General features: G+C 46.0%; 1 protein-coding gene across 1 annotated transcript; it reads right to left on the bottom strand.

Annotated features, from left to right (window-relative positions):
- Positions 1-5,146: 5,146 nt before the first annotated feature.
- Positions 5,147-15,733, bottom strand: PI16 (peptidase inhibitor 16). The gene is made up of 6 exons (XM_067531537.1): positions 15,574-15,733; positions 10,849-11,067; positions 9,870-9,979; positions 8,793-8,881; positions 7,173-7,838; positions 5,147-6,761 (listed from the first exon to the last, which is right to left on the bottom strand). Exons 1-6 carry the CDS (start codon positions 15,724-15,726, stop codon positions 6,622-6,624), a joined length of 1,377 nt encoding a protein of 458 aa, XP_067387638.1. The 5' UTR covers positions 15,727-15,733; the 3' UTR covers positions 5,147-6,621.
- Positions 15,734-19,975: the final 4,242 nt, after the last annotated feature.

Raw genomic sequence — 19,975 nt, 5'->3', positions numbered from 1 at the left:
GGAGTCTTACCCTCCCTTTGAGCTAACTATACAATCTACTGTCTTTCCTAAGGAGACAGTCAGGTCATCACACGACCACCCCAGTGCTGCAGGTGGGGTCTGAGCTGAGTTCAAGCATGCTCTTGTACCAGGTTGGGACTGTGGCTGTGGAGCACACCAGGCCCCTGTACTGCTCTGTGGAGGTGAGGTAGTAGGTTGTATAGTTTGGTGGGAGGGATTTCATCCCATTTCAGGTGATAACTATACAGTCTATTGCCTTCCTTAAAGAGCAGCAAAACAGCTTGAGGAATGGCTCAGCCACAGAACTCCAGAGACATCTCCTCTTTCCAGTGAGGGCTTCAAACCATGATGTGAACAACCCCTCAATGTTCTTCTCCTGCGGCATCCAGGGTCTTGACATTCTGGGCCTACCACTGATCTCAGGCACGTGAACGGAAAGCCATCTGCTTCAATTAATGCCCATCCATCCATTTGAAGAGTGTAAGGTGCCAGGGCAACTAAAGCATAGGTTCGGTGGTGCATTACTATTCGATGGAATCATCAGATGCTTGTGTTTACAGCTCGCTCCTTTCTGGGAAATGGGCCCAAGCTCAGAAGGATTTGGATCCAGACTTCTCCAGAATTTTGGGGTGTTAGGATACACTGTTCTGCTCTGAGTCTATTAGAGGAACAAGCCTGAGCTGTGATGTTTGGAGATGTTTGGTGCATGGGGAGTTTGGAGCTTCGCATCTAGTTTAGGACTTTCATACAATTGGGCCCAGCTGTGAAACTTAGCTAATGGTGTAAGGGCACTGTTACGGTTTGCCCTCCAACAGTAGCCAACACCAGCAGCTTGAGACGAAAGTGTAAGAACATCACAGTAGTAAATGTAGAATAAACTGCCTCCCACGAAAGTCTCATCCTGGTCTCTAATAGTTAGAGATTGGCTTAAACTCTGAAGCACAAAGTTTAGCATCCCTTCCAAAAAACCACTGTCATTAATTATGATAATTCTTGATATCCACATAAATGTCCAATCCCATTTTGAATCTTGGTAAGTTCTTGGCTTCAATGACAGTAGGCTGGTGTTCAGAGTTAAATGGACTCTAATAACATGGCTTGTATCAGAGTTGAGCAAATAACTGATTTTTTGGTTTGTTAGCCAAAACAAACAAATGAAAAAAAAATTTGCTCTGGGTCATATGAAATGTTATTTTCAATTCCTCCCCTGGTGTTTTGTTTGTTACATTTTTGGGTATTTTTTAACCTTTAAATTTTTATAAATCAACCTAGCTGAATTTCCAAATGAAATGTTTCAAAATGGAAAGTTGAAACATTTCATTTAAAAAAAAAGTGTCAAAATGAATCACTTTGGCTTTTCTGGAAAAATGTTTGTTTTTTTCTAGTCAGTTAACATTGTTTGCTGAACTCATACCGAATTCACTGATCGCTTTGAGTGTCCCAAAATTGCATTTTTCAGTCAATAAACTGTTTGTTTGATACATTTCACCCAGCTCTAACTCGGAAGGATGGCTGTCTGGCAGTAGCATGGGAGATCAATGAAAACACCATGGCCAATAATCATATGCTGGGCACCTGCTTTATTTTCAGGTGGTGTCATAAAAACTGACTAGGAAACAAAGGTTAAAATGGGGGAATCAGAATGTAAATAGAAGGTACCATTAGACAAAACCCAGGCTAAGAACTAGGAAGGGTAGAGGGAGCTGGGTTCTTGGTTATGGAATAGATTTTGTTGAAAGCCACAAGGATATTCACTAGCCCACAAGGAAACTTGCCGTTCATTATTTGTAGTGGTGGGGGGCATTTTGTGTTGAATTTGATGGAGAATTTCACTGAAATTTTGAATTCTAATAAAAAAAATGAAAAATAAGGATGCAGATTTTTACCTGTTCTCTCCTGCCTTCTGTGTTTTTCAGCCTGCTCTAGTTTATTATTTGGCCTTTATTATTTGTCTGTTTAAAAACAAACAGATCAGTCTGCCAGTCATAGAGCACAAATAATACCGTGTGACTTCGGTGCTCAATCACGCACTTCGAATAGGCACCATGAACAGACCCATAGGCTGGAACCGGTTTGTTTTGATCTATCCACCAAATCCTTATGAATAAAGCTTATTGGTGGAACCCAGGAGTAGGAGACAATGGGTTAAACTGGTCACCCCATTCATTTGCAATTGTTCAGCTCTACCTCTAACAGAAGGTAAATTGCTGGGGAAAGTGAAGCACAAAGGAGTTGAAGCAGCATTTAGGCCTTGTCCTTGTGGGGGATTTGCTCTGATTGCAAAAAGATCTGTAAGGCAAACCCTAGGGCAGAAGGTGTTTGCACTGATAGCACTTATCTCTGCTACCCTGCACCGGAAGACATCACAGCTTACAGCAGTTTAACCTACCTACTCAAGGGGTTTGCCTGAGCGACTAGCCCCTGATGGCTTCAGCCGGGGCCAGTCAAAGCCTTGTGTCTCTAGGAAGAGGGAAGGGATGAAAAAGGGGTGAAGTGGGTCTCCAGGAGAGCCACAAATGGCTCTTGAGTCCAACGTTGCCTGGGCTCGTAGGTGAGCTGATCCTGCTCTCTGTGCAGCATGTGCGTGGGGCTGTGCCCATGTCCTGCCTCGAGCTCCCTGCAGGTGCCACCTGCCAATCTTTTGGGTCCGAACGCAGCAGCAGGGCACCTCTTCGGCCTCTCTCAGCCCACAGGGTCCTGCCTGCTGAATGCCACGAAGGGCACGTCGCTGGTGCCTGGCTGCAAGCAGCCGCTCTCCCATTGGCGGTCACCGTGGCGAGTGCTGTATCCCCAGAGACGCACCGTGCCCTGCCCGGGAGCCGCTTGCTGCGCGAAGAGCCTGGAACGTTAGGCAGGGACTCGCCGAGCCCCAGCCAGACTGTGGGGAGTGGGGGCGGGGTGGAGCTGCCCGTGTCCGCTGCTAACAAAAGGGGTTGTGTTTGAAGGTTCCAGCTGCCATAGCAACATGGCTGAGGAGAAAGAGGCTGAGCTGCCCCATTCTGCAGCCTTCAGCACAACTTGGGGAGCCGAACACAGGCACTGAGAAGCAATTTGTCTCCAGGAGCAGGGGAGCATGAGACAGCGTGTGCAGCAGGCTGCCCACTGCCCGCAAGGCCCAGCTGTGGTTCAGATGGTCATTACGTTGGGTTCTCCCAACCCGGAATGGGACCCAGCTCCAGACAGACTGTCTCTGCCTCACCCCATCTCATCAGGCTGGGGTCTGAGTGTGGTACTCTTCAGCATCCTCCCCTCTGCACCTCCCGTGCCATCTCCCTGCCTCAGCGATGGAGCTGTGAGTTTCCTCTGCAGTGTCCTTCATCACCCTCCGGTAACCTCTCTCCCCTGGGAATTGTAACCTGGAAACCTGCACCTCACACTATCCCACTACCTTTGGGGCTGACCTGGGACCTTTAAACTACTCCCCACTCCCCTCCCCACCCATTACCCCAGAGAATTACTTGAGGCTTTATAGCCTAACTGCTTTCTGCTAGTTTGTTCCCCTGGGAATTGACCTATGACATGACATCCCGGTAATGTTCATCTCTGTCACCATCTGGGTACCCTTAAGAATCGCCTGTCATTCTGAGCACCTCAATCGCTAGCCCTTTCTTCATCCCCTAGAAATTAATCTGTGCAAGCCAGAGTTTGGTGCTGTTGGTAGCATAATAGTCTCATGGAGTCACAGTCTGCCCCCAGTGCAGCGATTTTACTTATTAACCTGTCAGAGGCTGGTGCATCACTTTTGCCAAGTGGCCATCTTCAAAGTGTCACCTAGAATTCCAGATCCATTTGGAATTAAAAAACAAAACAAAACCCATTTTATCTTCAGAACGGCCCAGCTTTCAAAAATTGAGCCAGCCCCTTTCTCTTCCCAAAAAAATCATGAGATGAGCTTTTCAATCATGAGATCAAAAATAACCAAACATTTTGGGGGGTTTGTGTTCTGGTTTCTGAGCACTTTGAGGTTAATTTTTTCCAAGCTTGTCTCTACAGCCAAAAGGGCTAGAAGCATACCTTTTTTGTTTTGTTTTTTGGGGTATATAAAAGCCAAGATTCTCATGTAATCATCTGCCTGCAGGAGCGAGTGCTTTAAGGAAACACCAACTATCACAAGCGTTGGCTACACTGAAATCATATAAAAACTGTAGACCCTAGAAATATGTAGAGAGGCTCAGGATACAGCTGCAAGATTTAGCAACACTATATCTCTCTGTTAAGTGGCTAGCCTGTAATCTGAGTGATGGTCCAGGTTTGGCAAAACTGACAGGGTTACCCACTCTTATTTTATTTGTTTCTTTTGCTGATTTGCAGGGCCTTTATACCACTTCTCTATCCTTGGCCTATGCACAGATTATAGCCCTGTAGGGTTCTTCCTGATTTACCTCTCTCTAGTAGCATCTGGACAGCTTTTATGATGAGCAAATAGTAATAGCTAAATCTGCATTTCTAGGGAGGCATCACTGCAGATAAACCAATGCTAGATTTTGTATTGAACATGGCTCAGCAGTTGCTTTATGGGCACTGAGCCTGCACCGAGGCCACGTACAAACCAGGTCACTTGGGCACCAGTTTATTTTTAGCTGATACTTAAATACATCTGATCTTTCTGATTAAATAAAGCACTCAAGTCCCTCTAGCTTTGTTCTGCAACTTACTTCAAAGTGGCCCAGTTTTCTCTTGTATCTGAACCACTGCCATCTGCTGGCCAGAAGGTAGAACAGCTGGTGCCAGTGAATGACCTGAAAAAGCCCCTCAGGCTTCTTCCTGTTACATAATGGGAGTTTTTTATATAGGCTAGTTTTCTCTTTCTTTAACATCTATCTCAATGCAACATTCAGAGAACAAAGCAGTGCTCAGAAGAGTCAGGAAATGCAAAAGCCATGGTCTCAGTAACAATATATAATTAGCCATATTGCACCCATAATATATTATATTATATTATACATTTAATGGCTTCAGCTTCACACCATAAAGTGCAGTGAGGCTGAGCTAAGCCACTCCTGTTTACAGAGCTGCTCTGGTTTAAATTTGCACTCAAACTGGTGCAGGGGCAGGGTGGAATTTGCATGAAACGGCTTTGTTTATTTTAAAGACACACACACACAAAAACGTGGAGAAAACTTTGGCTGTAGCACTCCGGAATTGTGTTGCTGGACCACTCCCTAGATCTTAAAATGCAGCCATAAACATGTCGTGGTAGTAATACAAAGTCCTAAAGTGCAGGAGTCTAGAACTCCACAATACCATGGGCAATAATGTAATGGAGACACCAACTTCAGTTCAGGACAAAGGTCTGACACAAGGTGCTACTGTCCTTTAAAGCCCTGTTTTTAAATTAATTTTAATTGATAAACTAATGAACTGTTTTACTTGTAAATGCTCAGAAAAGCTATTCTGTACTCAAAGAGTGAGTGCTCTGGGATCCTGAGTAGGGCACAGAGTATTCTTTACGCACAGCAAAGTGGCTGCATTCCTGCTCGTAGTGCAAAACTCAGCTCGTCTTTAACTACAGAATGGCGAGCAGCATGACCATACGACATGACTGATGTACACACAGTTATGATGACTATATTGAAAGCAAGGATGATCCAAGGGTTAGGTTATTAGGCTAGGACATGGGAAACCTGCGTTCGATGCCCTGCTCTGCCACAGAGTCCCCGAGTGACCCTGGGCAAGTCATTCAGGCCCAGATCCTCAAAAGTATTTAAGTGCCTAACTCCCATTGATTTCAACTAGTGGTATCTAGGGGAGTGAAACACTTAAATCCTTTTGAGGATCTGGGCCTTCGTCTCTCTGTACCTTTGTAAAATGGGGGATAAAAGCACTGCTGTACTTCACAGGGCATGCTATGAGGAGAACTACATTAAACATAGTGAGGTGTGCAGAAATGGTGGTAAAAGAGGTCATAGAAACACCCTGGCACAAAAATATAAGACCCAGGCTACATGGAGTAATTGATGAGATGGGTTCAATTTCTGACTTTCCTGAGGGGACATGTGCATTACAGACACATTTGGTGGAGGAAGTGGAAGTTTAGATAGGGTTGTACCATCCATGTCTCAGCACTGGAATTCAGGGCATTCTGCCTTTCATCTGGGATTTGTGGGGAAGGAGCTAGCAGTCCTACAGGGCTAGGAACTCATTCATTCTTTCTGGTTTGGGGGAGGGCCATGAGGCTCAGTGCCTCCAGACCGGGAGGGGGGATGGGGATCCAGGGTCTTCACTATTAGTGAGTCCCATCTCTGAGTCAGACTGGAGTAGGGGTAATGGAGCTTCAGGTTGGAGTTAGGGGCCAGGGAGGAAGAGGCACCAAGGAATTTCTCATCGCTTTGCCCAGATGCCCCTTCGACAGATGAGCTGGGCACTTAACACTTAGTTACCCCCTTTTGATTGGTATCTAGGGATAGTGGGGTCTCAGCAGTGCTAGCGTAACAGAGTGGCCACTGTGGTTTTCCAGCCGCTGCTGACTATAACTGGACTGGAGCAGACTTAGCCAGAGGCAAGAAGGCCCAGTAGGGTCTCTTCACCTGACTGATGTGCCTCACACCCAGCAGGGCAGTGGGACGATTGGTACTTGATGAGCGTTTGATGATAGGAGCACGGAGGGTTGAGGCAGACCCTTCAGAGCAGAAGGACTGGCAAAAGGGGAGCAGCCAGTAGGAAGAGAGAGAACTCCAAGGGGTGGCTGATGGCAGAATCATTAAGCTGGTCCAAGTCTTTCTTTGTGGGGTCCGTCATCAGCTCTTCAATCTCACTGGCACCTGTGTAGAAAGGAAGACATCCTGGAGTCAAAGCTGGAGCCACGGGCAAAGGACCGGCCCCGTTCACCCTGCTCCCTCTGCAACGTGCTGCCATGTGGACATTGATAATGCATAGCGCAGGACAGCAGCACAGAGCTCCTCAGAAGGCAAGACTTTGCTCGTGGGTTAGTGGGGAACAGGCCAAATCCATGCTCATGCTTCACAAACCAGGCAGCTCAGACAGTCCCTGATTAGGTTAGGGGACACAGTGCAGGGGGAGGTATGGGGAAGGGAGTCAGTGCCGTGTGGGGGAGGAGTTTGGGGGTCAGTCTTCTATTAAATCCTGCCAAGTGCATTCTGTGTTGCTGAGGGGTTGCCTATGCCCTTTGCATCCAAGACAGGACAGACAGACTCACTCCACAGCTGCCTTACCTGACAGGGAGGACTGGAGAGCAAGGCTGTGCTCCCCTTTGGTTTTGAAGGAGGGTAATAAACGCAGGAGGGAGGTCACTTTAGCAGTGGAGGGTGCTGGCTTTAGGGCAAGTGGGGGCTGCTTGGTATCTTCCAAGCTTAGATCGGTTTCTTGGATAAAAAGGCTGAAGAATGGATGTGGCTCTGAGGAGACGGCTGGCTCGGCTCTCATGGAGGCTGCATTAAACTCCTTCAAGTCTCCCTCTATTTCTGGAGAGGCATTAGGGCTGAGGGTCGACTCCAAATCCAGTAAGAGCCCAGCCTCTGTTGTCACCAAGGGGACACTGGTCTCCTCAGAGTCCACTTCCATTTCTGGAGACATTGTAAGGTCCAGGTCTGAGGATGGCTCTAAGGAGGATGTTGATCCAGTGGTCGTGGTAGGGTGGGGCCATGCACCCGTTATGGTGGGTGTCGGGCTTGAGGTGGTGGTGGTGGGTGTGGGCCTGGTTTTCAGGGTGGTGGTGGCAGGCGCTGGCCTTGTGGTTGTGGTGGTGGTCGGGCGTGTGGTAGTGGTGGTGCGTGCTGGCCTTGTGGTGATGGTGGTGGTGTGGGGGGTTGGCCTAGTGGTAATGTTGGGCCTTATTGTCCTAGAGGATGTAACGGCTTCTTCTGAGTCTTCCCTGGGGTCTGATGAGAGACAAAGAGGGCTGTGGGTTACCACCAGATTCACTCAGAGCCCATCTGATCCCCAGCCCCCCTGAGCGGTGCCAATGAAAATCAACAAAGGAGGCCTGGAGAACCACCCCTCTCTCTCCGCCCCATGGTGGGTGCAGAGCTTGGCAGGTATCATCAAGACGCAGGGACATTCTTTTTTTTCCCCAGCAGCTCCCAAGATTTCATTTGTTTTCCGAGCTGAGGTGGGAAAACGTCACCCCTCTGGAATGGTACTTCCTGCCAGTGGGAGCTAATGGAATTAGGAAGCCTTTTCCATCTGTCACCAGCATGAACACGGCCCAGGTTGGAGGACACTGAGCTGTTCCTGTCTTCTGGTGGCTGAACAGTGGAACGAGCTGGGGGAGCTCCCAGTGGCCAGGGCACGAGAGCCGCCACCACCACGCACTGGTGTCTGAGCAGAGCCGCCAAGGACTGAAGGGGCTGCAGAATGTGAAAACTACCTACCCTAGGAGAGGACCGGGGGGTCCCTCCAGATCAGAATGCGGCACATTGGCAAGGCAGTGTGTGTGAGGGAAGCTTGCTCTGCTGCTTCCCAGGCTACGCCTGCGCTGTGGATAAACACAGGACTCTAGTCCCAGGTCTGCCAACCCAGCACTTTTTTATCAGTGCTGAAATACACTTAGAAAAAGAGGATTCACCTCCAGGGCAAGCCCTAGAATCCTGACCCTGGGAAGAACTTTGCCTGCAAGGCTGAGGATGTGCTGGGGTGACGAGCGAGCTAACCCCACATCCAGCCAGATCCTAACCACTTCACTCATGGACTAGCGTCTCCTTCTGCAGCTAGCCCTGCTGATTTCAAGGGGATTGCCCTATGGGTGGAACGATGGTGGAACCTTCCCCACTCCCCCACCCAGTTCTCTGGCCTGTCCAGTGGAGACACTGGCTCCTCCATTTCCCTTCACTTACCACAGAGTGAATTCCTACATGTATAGCCCTCGGGGCACTTAGAACATGGAGGTCCTTCCTTGTACGGCTTGCGACCCCTCACGTTGCCGCTAGAAGCAGAATATGCAGATGAAAAGGAGAACAGCCCATGGCAGCAGAGAGAACGAACCCCCCACACACACACCTCAAAAAAGAGGGAGAGTTTTCATTCAAATCAGACCTTGCCAAGATGCAAATGAGGCGTCATTAAAAAGGGTGGGACCTTGGCTGTGCTACTAATAGCTCCTGGGTTTATGAACACTGTCTCTTTAGAGGCCTGAGCCTAAGCCAGTCAACGGGAGTCTTTCCATTCACTTCAGCAGAGGTTTGGATTCAGGCTCTTAATAATTATTAGAGCTGCTCCAAAAAATGACCCCTCAGTTTCATGAACATTCATCATTTTATTTTGCCTTTTTCCGTGAAAATTTCCATGCAAAATTTTCCACAGAAGGTTACAGAACCGGAAACACTTTGACCAGCTCTGATAGTTAAATTTTCATTTATACAGCCTCCCCATTGACCTCAGAGCACCCTGCACACATCCAGGAAGGACAACGATGTAAATTGTCACGAGGAACTCCGTGGAGTCAGTGGCATTACACCAGGACGAGAGCAGAATCAAGCCCATTTTTTCCATTGCACAGGTGGGGAAAATGAGGCACAGAGAAATTAACAGTCAAATTCTCCTTCTAGTGACACTGGTGTAAACCCAGGGTGCTTCCGTTCATCTATGTGGAGTAACTCCAGATCTACATCTCTGTAATTATGTGGCTTCTCATGACATGCCCAAGGACACACGGTCCATGGCAGTACCGCAAATAGAACTGAGTAATCCTGTGTCCCTGACCTGGGCTGAATTTATAAGATCTTCCTCTCTTTGTTGCTGCAGGAAAATGACAACAAAGGGTTTTCTTGGCATTGGCTTCCACTGGCTACCAGAAAGCAAGGGCAGAGCCTGGGGGAGGATTTTCCTTCTCTGACTGGGATTGAAGGTTACTGTAAACAGATGTGACAGGGCCAAGACGGAATCAAAGCAGCCCTTGGTAAGTATGCACTCACGGGGGATCGTAGTTGCAGACCAGCAGGTAGAGGTCAGGTTCCTCGGCGCCGTGCAGGGTTTTACAAAATTGCATCCCACAGCCAACACGCTCGCTGTTTGCCCAGACCACCTAAAGCAAGGGAGAAGGAGAGAAGGGTTAAGTCTGTCAGCACAAGACAGGAAGAGCACAGATGGGAGACCATGAGACACCCGGCCTGTGAGAAGAGGTTTAGATGAATGAGTGGCTATGTCATTCGCCACCAGTGTCAACTTGGTCATCACCAGGATTTTCATCCCTGACCTCTAGAGCTAAAGCATGAGCTTGGGCTAATAGACCTACTCCACAAACTAGGAGCTGTAGCAGACTCCCAGACTCGGTGCAGACAGAAGAGCACACCTCTTCAGAATTACATCTCACCAGCCAAGCAGAGTCTGGCCTATTAGTGCTTGAATGAGAGACCGACCACCAACAGCAATTCTTCTCTGTCCAGCTGGATCACAACCCAAATGCTCCTGAATTAGGATGCTGGTCATGACCCCGCTCTGAATTTTGGAAGAGGCCCCTGTATTTATTCTAAGCTAAATGAAAAGGCCAGATCCAAATCCCTGAGTGTTGGAGAGCTCAAAATATGGAGCTTGACCTGGATCCTAATTCTGAGGCCAGAGCCCATTTCTGGCTACAGGGACTGAAACGCCGGCACCAGGCTTACTGAGTGACCAAAGGTGCAGCATTAAAATACACAGATGACTTTAAAGACCTTTTCTCCCTAAAAGACTACTCTCTCAGCAGGCCTGAAATCATCACAGCAGTTCATGATGCCCACACAACTGAGCCATCCATGCTCAATAAGAATCAGTTTGACCCTATTTGACTGAGATTCTTGTACTGGGGCCATCACCAGGGTATCCCAGCACTTAAAAAATGGTTCTGTGGTTGATCAAGTCCCAAGCAGGGCTCCCTCCCAGGAATCCAGCCCCTCATGCCCTATAGCCAAATACCTGGGTGTAGTGACCACATATCTGCCCTGCGGTGCACTTGGATGCGGTCAGGTTGTAATGCTCATATTCGTTATACCACTGCTCCATAGCCACCTCCACGTCCATCTCGTCAGTGATGGCAAAGAGGTTCTCGCCCCGTCGGCCCCGCTCCTTGTTGTGGCCCCAGATGCACTTCTCTGCATAGGCTTTGGCAAAGGCTTCCAGGTCCGGGGCCCAGCTCTGAAACAAACACAAAGCTGCCATCAGCACAAAGCATCAGGCCAGGGGCGAGAATTGTCCATCAGGATCTAGTCCCTTGTCACATGGATTAAACACTTTGACACGCTGAGATACACACAGTCCCCCTGCCTATCCCCTATCCAGTGGGGTCAGAGGTTAGAACCCAGAATCCTGGCTTCTAGTCCCAACACCGGCAAAGACGATGGCTCTCCTATTTTACATCTAGATTAAGGGATCAGATTAAAGATGAATGGCCCTGATCCTGCAGTTGGATCTGCTAGCAAAGCTCTTTGTGCCCAAGCAAAGCTTCTTGGGGCCTGTGTGGACGCAGTGACACAACGCTTGCCACAACGCTGCAGTTCTGTAGAACCACAGTTATACCAGCTCTAGTGTACAGAAGTGAGATGTGGGTGCTGAAGAACACCAGCCTGACGTTTCCGATTCTTGTCGTGCTTAACGGCAGCTCCCTATTAGGGATCCTCCACCGGGTGGTGGGCAAAATGCAAGGATTTCCTGGGATTTGCCACGATGATGATGGAGACCCCCTTTGGGGGTGCAACTGCCGGATTGGGGCCTTAAAATATTTTAGATTGGGGTTTTCAAGGAACCCAAGGGCATCAGTTGCTCAAATTTCAGTGAAATTCATGGGACCTCGGTATCTAACCCACTTAGGTATCTTTGAACATCCCATCTTAAGGCTGATGTGAATATAAAATGCTGGTCGTCAATGGACAGTAATAAAATAGCAGCAGTTCTACAGCTGCTTCCATCCATGGATCTCAAAGCACCCCTGTCCAGTTAGGAATTATCCCTGTTTTACTAATGGGGAAACTGAGGCAATGAGAAGGGTGGTGGCTCACACACTGTCAAGCAGCAAAAAGCTGGGAATGCAACCCCAGGAGTCCTGGCTCCCCGTTGGAACCACTGGCCAGGATGAACAGGGGGAATGCACGAAGAGAAGGACATGCCCAGTTCAACAGCTGTCCAAGGCCAGAGCACAGGAGCCAACGCACACATCTGGTAACCTCATCATGTAAACTTGACTCGAGACTCGGTCTGACAGCTGCCTCCCCAGTGAACCCTCCGGTGCCCAGATTGACAGCAGCCTCTTGTCCAGCTGAGCTTCCCTGAGTGCCAGATCCTACCTAGCAGCAGTTGCTAGGCAAGAGAGGGAGACGTTTTCGTACAAGAGAAGCGTTAAAGGGAACCCTATGACACAGCTGCTTGGATTTTCATTGCATTATTTAAAGGAGGCAGCAGCGTCTCTGAAATCGAACCAGCAGAGACACCAGGGCAGATGGGAGCAGAGCCCAGACATACAAGGTGTACTCGGTAGTCTGCAGTTAGGGCCCGATCCAAAGTCCACTGAAAGATCACAAAAATCAAAGGAGACAGAGCGGCGGGTGGGGAAGGTGAGTTTAGCAGCTGATGGGGGCAGGACTGGGAGTGGGGTGTGATCCAGTGGGGAAGCCCTGGATATTTTGTAGGGAAGGTGGTTACCATAGTGGGTGGGATGACGATTCCTACATGTCAGAGCCCAAGGGTAGGTGGCAAGGATCGGAGAAGATGCAGTCACCGTTCTACCAAGTTGCTCTCTACTTACAGATAACAAGGCTGGCAGGGATCTGAGGGGGTCTGATGTGGCTTTGAAAGAAGGGCTGGCTGCAGGTCTGCGTGTGGGGCTCATTATCCCCTCCCTGTGGCAGAGAGTCGAGTTCCATAAGCAGAGAATTAACATCTGCGTTATTTACTTCAATTGAAAAAAAAAGGCTTTGGTCTGCATATGCCCATTGTATAACCATTTCCATGGTAACCAGCTCTGCTGTCCCAAACACAAACAATTTCAGATGGGCAGTTAGCCACAGGAGTAGGTGAACTCAGAAGCTGAGAGTAGGTTCTTCCAAGAGAAAAATGTCCTTGGAAATCCAGATGAGCAATGCAGAAACAGGAAGTTTAATCGGAGACTCGCAGGATTGTTTCTAAACTGAATAGCTTACGAAAGGTTACCATGCTATGGAAAAACTTCTGCTGCTGGCCATCAGGTCTTTTAAGTTGTATAATAGTAAATGTAGCGTCGGTGTATGCTTTCACATCTATTCATGGTAAATATAGAACAAAAGCAAGACTCAGAGTAAACCACAATCAAGATCAATGGGTTTTTCCGGACAGGATCAGCACTTGAATCGGCAACAAGGCTGAATGTGACACAAAGCAGTCAAACCTGGCTTAAAACTTTTATTTAAAACAAATAGGTTTCAATGTGCTTATTTTTAATATGCCTAAATCATTATCATCTCATTTTTACAATAAGCAGCAGCATACTTCATTCAGCAATTTCCAAAATTGCTTAAATGATTGAAGTGCCGAAGGACTTGTCTACAAGGTGAGGTAATGCACTCTACATGGAATCTAATTTGTAAAGCATTATAATGTGTTGAGCATTAATTGGTCCATATAGACCCAGCTGGTGCACACTAAAGGTTCCCTAGTGCACTTTAATGTTTCACGCAGCACTGTATGGCTGTCTGTCGCATCCAACGACGTCACAGCATCACGCGTTCTCATATGGCTTACAGTCCAATCCGCGAGGAGCAAGATGGCAAACACATGTCATATAAGAATGTACAGGCTCCCACTGAGGACATGGCATGATGCTTGGCCCTTTTTTAAATTTTTAAATTCATTTTTCACGTTTTTCTCAAAGTGTTTACCACTTTTATTGATAGTTGCTCTCCATCCATTGTGTCTTCAAAGTTAGCAAAATTTATGCCACATATGGTCAGATTCTACTTACGAATGTCTTTTGGAGCATTTTCATTGACCACCTCTCCTGCACTTTCCGAGTTTCAGCTCACCATAGAAAGCTTTTTTGGGGCGTCTATCATCACCTAAAAAGCATGACATTAAAGTGCACCAGCAGGATCTATAAGGACCAATTAATGTGGAACACGCTAGTGTGTTTTAGAAATTCCACTCCAGTAGAGCACATTACCTCATTGTGTAGACAAGCCCTAACCTTCATTTTCAAAAAATGAATTAGGTCCTTAGGAGGCTAAGCCCCTTTGACTGGCAGTGAGATTTAGGCTCTTAAATCACTTTCAAAAATGGGATTTAGGTGCTTTTAAAAGTTTCACCCCTGAACTAAAATAGTACCAATTTAACTTGGACTTTGTCTACACACACGAGTTTAGTTAAATCTGTGCAACTTGTGTGTGCTGGCAAGGCCCAAAATAATCAGGTTGTGAATAGAGCTGGGAGGGTTGCAGAAATTTTCTTGTCCTGTGAAAATTTTTTAGATATTGAAAAATTTTCCTGTCCCAAAAATAGGATGAAAAATCAAAATCTCAACAATTTTCACATACCAAAAATCCAAAGAAACTTCAGTTTGTGTCAGTTGAAACATTTCGTTTTTATAATTTTGAAACATTTTGGTTTGATTCTGACCTTTTCAGAATCTTCTTTTAACTTGAAATGTATTAAACTTTCAAAACGAAAACTTGTTTCAAATTGAAAAAGTGAAACTTGTTTTCTCAAAATATTTTGGTGTCTCGAGAGTCATCAAAATAGACCCTATTTTGTGAACAATTTCGCATTTGACAAATTGACATTTTTCAGTGCTCATCAAAAAAAATCCTCAACCAGTGCTAGTCATGAAGAACGAACCAGCTGCAAATGTGTCTTTAGCCAAAGGGGTAATACAGTCCAAATATCAGCACCTCACACTTTATGTAGCACTTTCCACCTTCAAAACACTTTACAAATTTTAAGTAATTCAGCAGATGTGTTCATCTTACTCAAATCAAGAGGTCTAATACAAGAAGCAGCATCGTCTTGTGGTTAAGAGCAAGGACTGAAAGAACAAGGCTCTAACTGTAGATCAGAAACACTGTATGACCTTGGGAACATTGCATCTTTATGCCTTCGATTTTCCCATCTATAAAATGGGGATAGTCCAGTTTTGCCATACCTACCCCGCAGGGGGGTTGTGAGAAGAAACATGCGTAAGCACTTTGGATGAAAGATGTTAACTGTTAAGATACCTTTACAGCCAAAATCTATGGTTGAGATTCAATTTTATATTCCATTCTGTAGATGAAAGAGTCTATCAGTAATCACAAGTATTAATCAATGAAGTGCATCAGGCAACAGAAAAAGAGTTTTCAGAGCTCAGTTGGGATTTCATCTCTCTGGCCGGTGAATTTCAATTTTAGTTATTTGTTCATTGCCAGTTTGTTTAGTACAGTGATGACATTTACTGCATGTTGTGTGTAGCTCAGTCATTGCTACATGGGGGGAAAAAACCCACTTTTACCCTGGATATCCAGCTAGAGTGAATCACATTTTCAAAGTATATTTCATAACAAGGGATGCTCTTATTTTAAGCAGAAATGTAGGCGACCCCAGCTATTCAATAAAATGCAATAAGATACAGGATTCCCTTTCTACCATATAAAACCCCAGATATCTCACTGCAATCAGACCCTAGGTTTCCCATGGGACACTTACCATCTTCAGCATGTCTGCAGCAGGAGGGGAGACTAGGGAGCGGTAGTAGTTGTGCATCTCCACGATCAACCTTTTGTCATAATCTTTAATGGACCAGCTTAGTTCCACAGCTGTGAGCAACAGGAGAAGGGGAGGAAGCCCTAAGCTCAGCATTGTGACAGTCGGTCTCTGGCTTTAGCAGCCCACGTCTCTGGCAGACCAATATAAAGCACTTCCCAAAACAAGGAACACCCAAAGCCTGAGATTAGGGGAGGAAATTAATCTCTTTATTAGAATACATTTCAGAGCCACATGGAACACACCCATGTAATGTCATTGATGAAAAAGGAATGTTGCTTAAGGGGCCAATGAGTGAGCCGCTCCCTGAGAATCATCCTGTATGTGAAATCCTTGTATTATGTTTTTCCACAATTGTAGGGGCTCCATCTTGGGGCTCTGCTGCTGCTGCTGCAATTTCAGATGTAAACCATTGATATAATCCTATGGAATGTCCTGTAATGACTTATGTTTATACTCCCTCCCCTTTCCTTTCAGAGGATCCCCAAATGCTTTTCCAACAAACTGAAGCACAGACCACACATAGGGATGGTTTCACCTGCCACTGAAATGCAGCCACCTCTGGGGCAGGAAGTGGCAACTGTTTAACAGCAAGCAGCAACATTAGACAACACTTTGGAATGCAAGAATTGTAATTCTATATCAGTCCAGGGGTCCTGGCCAGCTTGTCCAGTGTCATGTCTCTCAGAGTGGCCAGCACCTAAGGAAGGTGCAGTGGACAGTTATGGAATAACCTTCCAACACGGAAAGTTTCTTCCTGACCCTCATTAGTTAGAGGTTGGTTTATGCCCTTAAGCAGGAGGGCTTATACACCTTCCAAAACTTTTTGGATTGGACAGGAAGTGAGAAATACCTTATGAAACTGCATAAGAAGGGGGATTAAGGGGGAGTAGTAATAGCTCTACGTCTTTCATCACTGTATAATTTTGACAGGTTTCCATGACCCTCATCATGGCACTGTGCCAATCAGAACCCTATATTACACTGCATGCTCCGCCTTTTGACCCACCCCCTTTTGTCCAATGAGCTGGCCATATGGTTTTAGAAGTCCCTCCTACCCTTTCCAGGGTTGCATGTATCATTTCTGGAAACATGCATTTTTGGTGCTAACGGCCATTTTGAAAAAAATATCTTTTTTTTTTTTTAAAGTATTTCATTTTTCCTTACTGGAAGCAGTATAAATAAATAAAATAAAGAATGTATACCCTTTCCTCATTTTAAAAGGGAAATTTGCTCTTTATACACTGTATAAACGATTGTAACTAAAACTAATGAAACAATTGCATAAAATTTTAATGATAGGGGAATTAAAGAATTGTTATTATAAATTTATTTACATACAGACATGTTACCCACCCTACTCCCTTCTTTTTATTTATTTTTTTAACCTGAACACAGAAATGCCAACCGTGCTCTGGGACTTTTTAGGGATGTTTATGAAAAAAAGTAGGAAGGAATTAGGGAGGTTGAATGGATCACTCAGACACTGGGATCTCTCTCTGCCATCCCGGTCTATGGCCAAGGGAGGAGGCCTGGATGCTGCCCAAGCCATAGGCTGTGTGTTGTGCTCTGACTGCCCCCTGTGGACTCTGCTGGTGCACTCTAGCTGCTGGAGCCACTGTCTTGGGCGGGGTTTCAGCCGCACCCAACCCATTCAAAATCGCCACCGTTTGTCTACCAGATCATCACTGCGCAAGTCTGCGTGTGTGCCACCAGGATGGTGGAAAAGGTATGCGGCGGTGGTCACCGTGCTGTTTGCTGTGTTCATTGGGCCTGCATGATGGTGAGTGACACACGTGTGCGTGTGTCTCCTTGTAAATTATTAGACTTAAGTCTGAATTAGTCATTTTATAGTTTACCTAAAAAATAGGGAGGATTACTGAAAATTAGGGAGGGTTGGCATCTCTGCAAGAGTTAGCCAAAATTTGGGGTCTTAGGGTTGTTTCTGTTAGAAGAAACTGATGTTGTAGTCAGGTAGTTCTTTGACGCAATCCTGTTTATTTACAAAGAATGTACATGAAGTCCTGTTTCCCTGAAGACAGAAGGAATTAAACAGCTGGAAAAAGTCTCTTTGCTCACAGCTACAGCCCCCAAAAAGCATGTGCGCTCTTGCTCGGCTTTTTCCTCAAGGCCACACTCCCCGTGCTTGTCCAGGCTGTGTCTTTGGCTGCCCCGTCTATTTCTGTGGGGGGTTTTTTCCACTGCTTCTCTCTCTTACACAGACACTTCTGCTAAGCCAATAGCCAATGAAACACCTGCCCCACCTGTGCCTTTGTTTTGGGTGAAGGCCACGCTTCTTTCAGCTTTCTGGTTGCAAAAAGGAGCTTAATTGTTTCTTGGATTATCCCTAATGAAAGGTCCCTACTGGAAATTAGTGCCTATTGGCTTAAGCTATAGATGAGGCTTCTTAATTTTAGTCAAGTTTTTGAAGGACAGATTAATTAAAACATTATTTTAGCAAAACATACAACACCCACATACACAGCGTCAACATCTATCTACCCTATGTAAGACCTGACTGGAAATTGTCCTGCTCTGCTGGGCCCTGCTGAACCCTCAGATGGTGTCGTGTGTCCAATTCTGGGCATCCCACTTTAGGAAAGATGTGAACAAATTGGAGAGAGGCCAGAGGGCAGCAACAAAAATGGTAAAAGGTTTAGAAAACCTGACCTATGAGGAACGGTTTAAAGAACTGGGCACGTTTAGTCTAGAGAAGAGACGGCTGAGGAGGGACACAGGAACAGTCTTCAAATATGTAAAAGGTTGTTGCCAAGAGGATGATAAATCTATTCTTCTCCTTGTCCACCGAGAGGAGGAGAAGAAGGAATTGGCTTAGTTTCTAGCAAGGGAGATTTAGGTTGGATATTAGGAAAAACTTCTTAATGCTGAGGATAGTTCAACCCTGGAGCATGTTCCGTACAGAGGCTGTGGAATCCCTGTCAGTGGAGATTTTTAAGAGCAGGTTGGACAAACACCTGTCAGGGATGGTTATATAACTGGTTCTGCTTCAGCATGAGGGGGGGCTGGACTAGATACCCTCTTCAGATCCCTTCCAACCCTACACTTCTTTGATTTTATGTTTGAGCTGGGCGGGGCAAGCGTCTGTCATATAGAAACTCTCCCCAAACCATGAAACATTTTGTTTTACTAATTTTCCTAATAATTTTTTCCACAGGGTGTCAGAAATAGTAAGTAAATAGCCCTTACAAAGGTGAAAGGAATACTGGGCATACATATAGGGGGTAAAACTATACAACTGGTCATTTCTGCCTACAAAAACACTATAACTTAACAAAAACACTTTTGTCTTTACATGCGTCATATTTGACTGACATAACTCAAAAGCAGCTTCTGTTTTTTAGTATCCCAAGACATGCACTGGACCCAAAAAGAGCAGTATTGACTAAACATGAAACTTAAAGCACAATGGCTGCTAAGCCAACGGTGACACTGTGCAGCCACATTGATGCAAAAAGCTGAGCCCAGACAAATTGTGACTGATAAAAAAGACCTGAGATGCAATCAAAATGCATCAGATATCTTTACAGTTGTATTGCTATTTTAATAGTGCCTTTTGCAGAACAATTCATTTGTCCAATTTTCTTTATCGTCAGATTGAAATGGCCTCAAAGAATTAATTTTCCAGTGCTTATAAAAAAACAAACAAAAAACCCCCCAAAACCTCCTTTACATTGCATAGTGCCTTTTACACACCCATAAAATTTAACATGCATGCCTCCACCATTCATGAACATTTTGATTTTGTGTTAACCAAAGAATTAAAACGCTCTTCCTAGAGTCATATTTTAAAATCTGTGTTCGCCAATGTGTCAAGGCTGACTCTGGTAATGCTAAAAGATGGTGGGTACCTCAGGAAATAAATGTACCCAAATTATTTTTAAAAGCTTGTAAAAGGCGATACTGTTTTGTATGACAGTAACACCAGCGGCTTGTGGAGCTCAAAGCGCTTTACCAACCCAGGCGGATGATGCCCCACAATCATTCTGTGGGGGAGGTAAACATTCTTTCCAGGTCTATGAATGAGTCAGGAAAAATGAAGGGAGTGTAATTTAGGTTAAAGCTACTTCAAGCAGATCTTGGGCCCCTGAAGAGGCACCAACTGGGTCCTCCTGGCTGCAAGATCCCTCAAGCTCCAGAACAAGACCATCTCCCGTGTATCTGTCCCGAACTCCACCATGCCAGCTGAGGTTCGGGCTCACAAGGGCCAAGAGCAATAGGGAAGGTGTGCTGAACTGGAGGGTTTCTGGGGAGAAAGAGTAGGTGCAGATTTCCTGGTAAACAGAAAGAAGAAACTTGGGATGTGCCCAGTAAGGGCGGTGATAAA

Source organism: Emydura macquarii, unplaced genomic scaffold (genome assembly GCF_026122565.2).
Source record: "Emydura macquarii macquarii isolate MOO-44397 ecotype Brisbane River unplaced genomic scaffold, CSIRO-AGI_Emac_v2 contig_3220, whole genome shotgun sequence".
NCBI lineage: Eukaryota > Metazoa > Chordata > Testudines > Chelidae > Emydura > Emydura macquarii.
The sequence above is the reverse complement of the archived record's forward strand: the minus strand, read 5'-3'. Positions and strand labels throughout refer to the sequence as shown.

Coding starts and splice junctions, on each gene's coding strand:
- PI16 (XM_067531537.1), bottom strand. CDS start 15,726: ATGCTGAGCTTAGGGCTTCCTCCCCTTCTCCTGTTGCTCACAGCTGTG. Junction 8,882..9,869: donor GTCTGCAACTACGATCCCCC/GTGAGTGCATAC, acceptor TTCTGCTTCTAG/CGGCAACGTGAGGGGTCGCA. Junction 6,762..7,172: donor TCTCCAGTCCTCCCTGTCAG/GTAAGGCAGCTG, acceptor CTTTCTACACAG/GTGCCAGTGAGATTGAAGAG.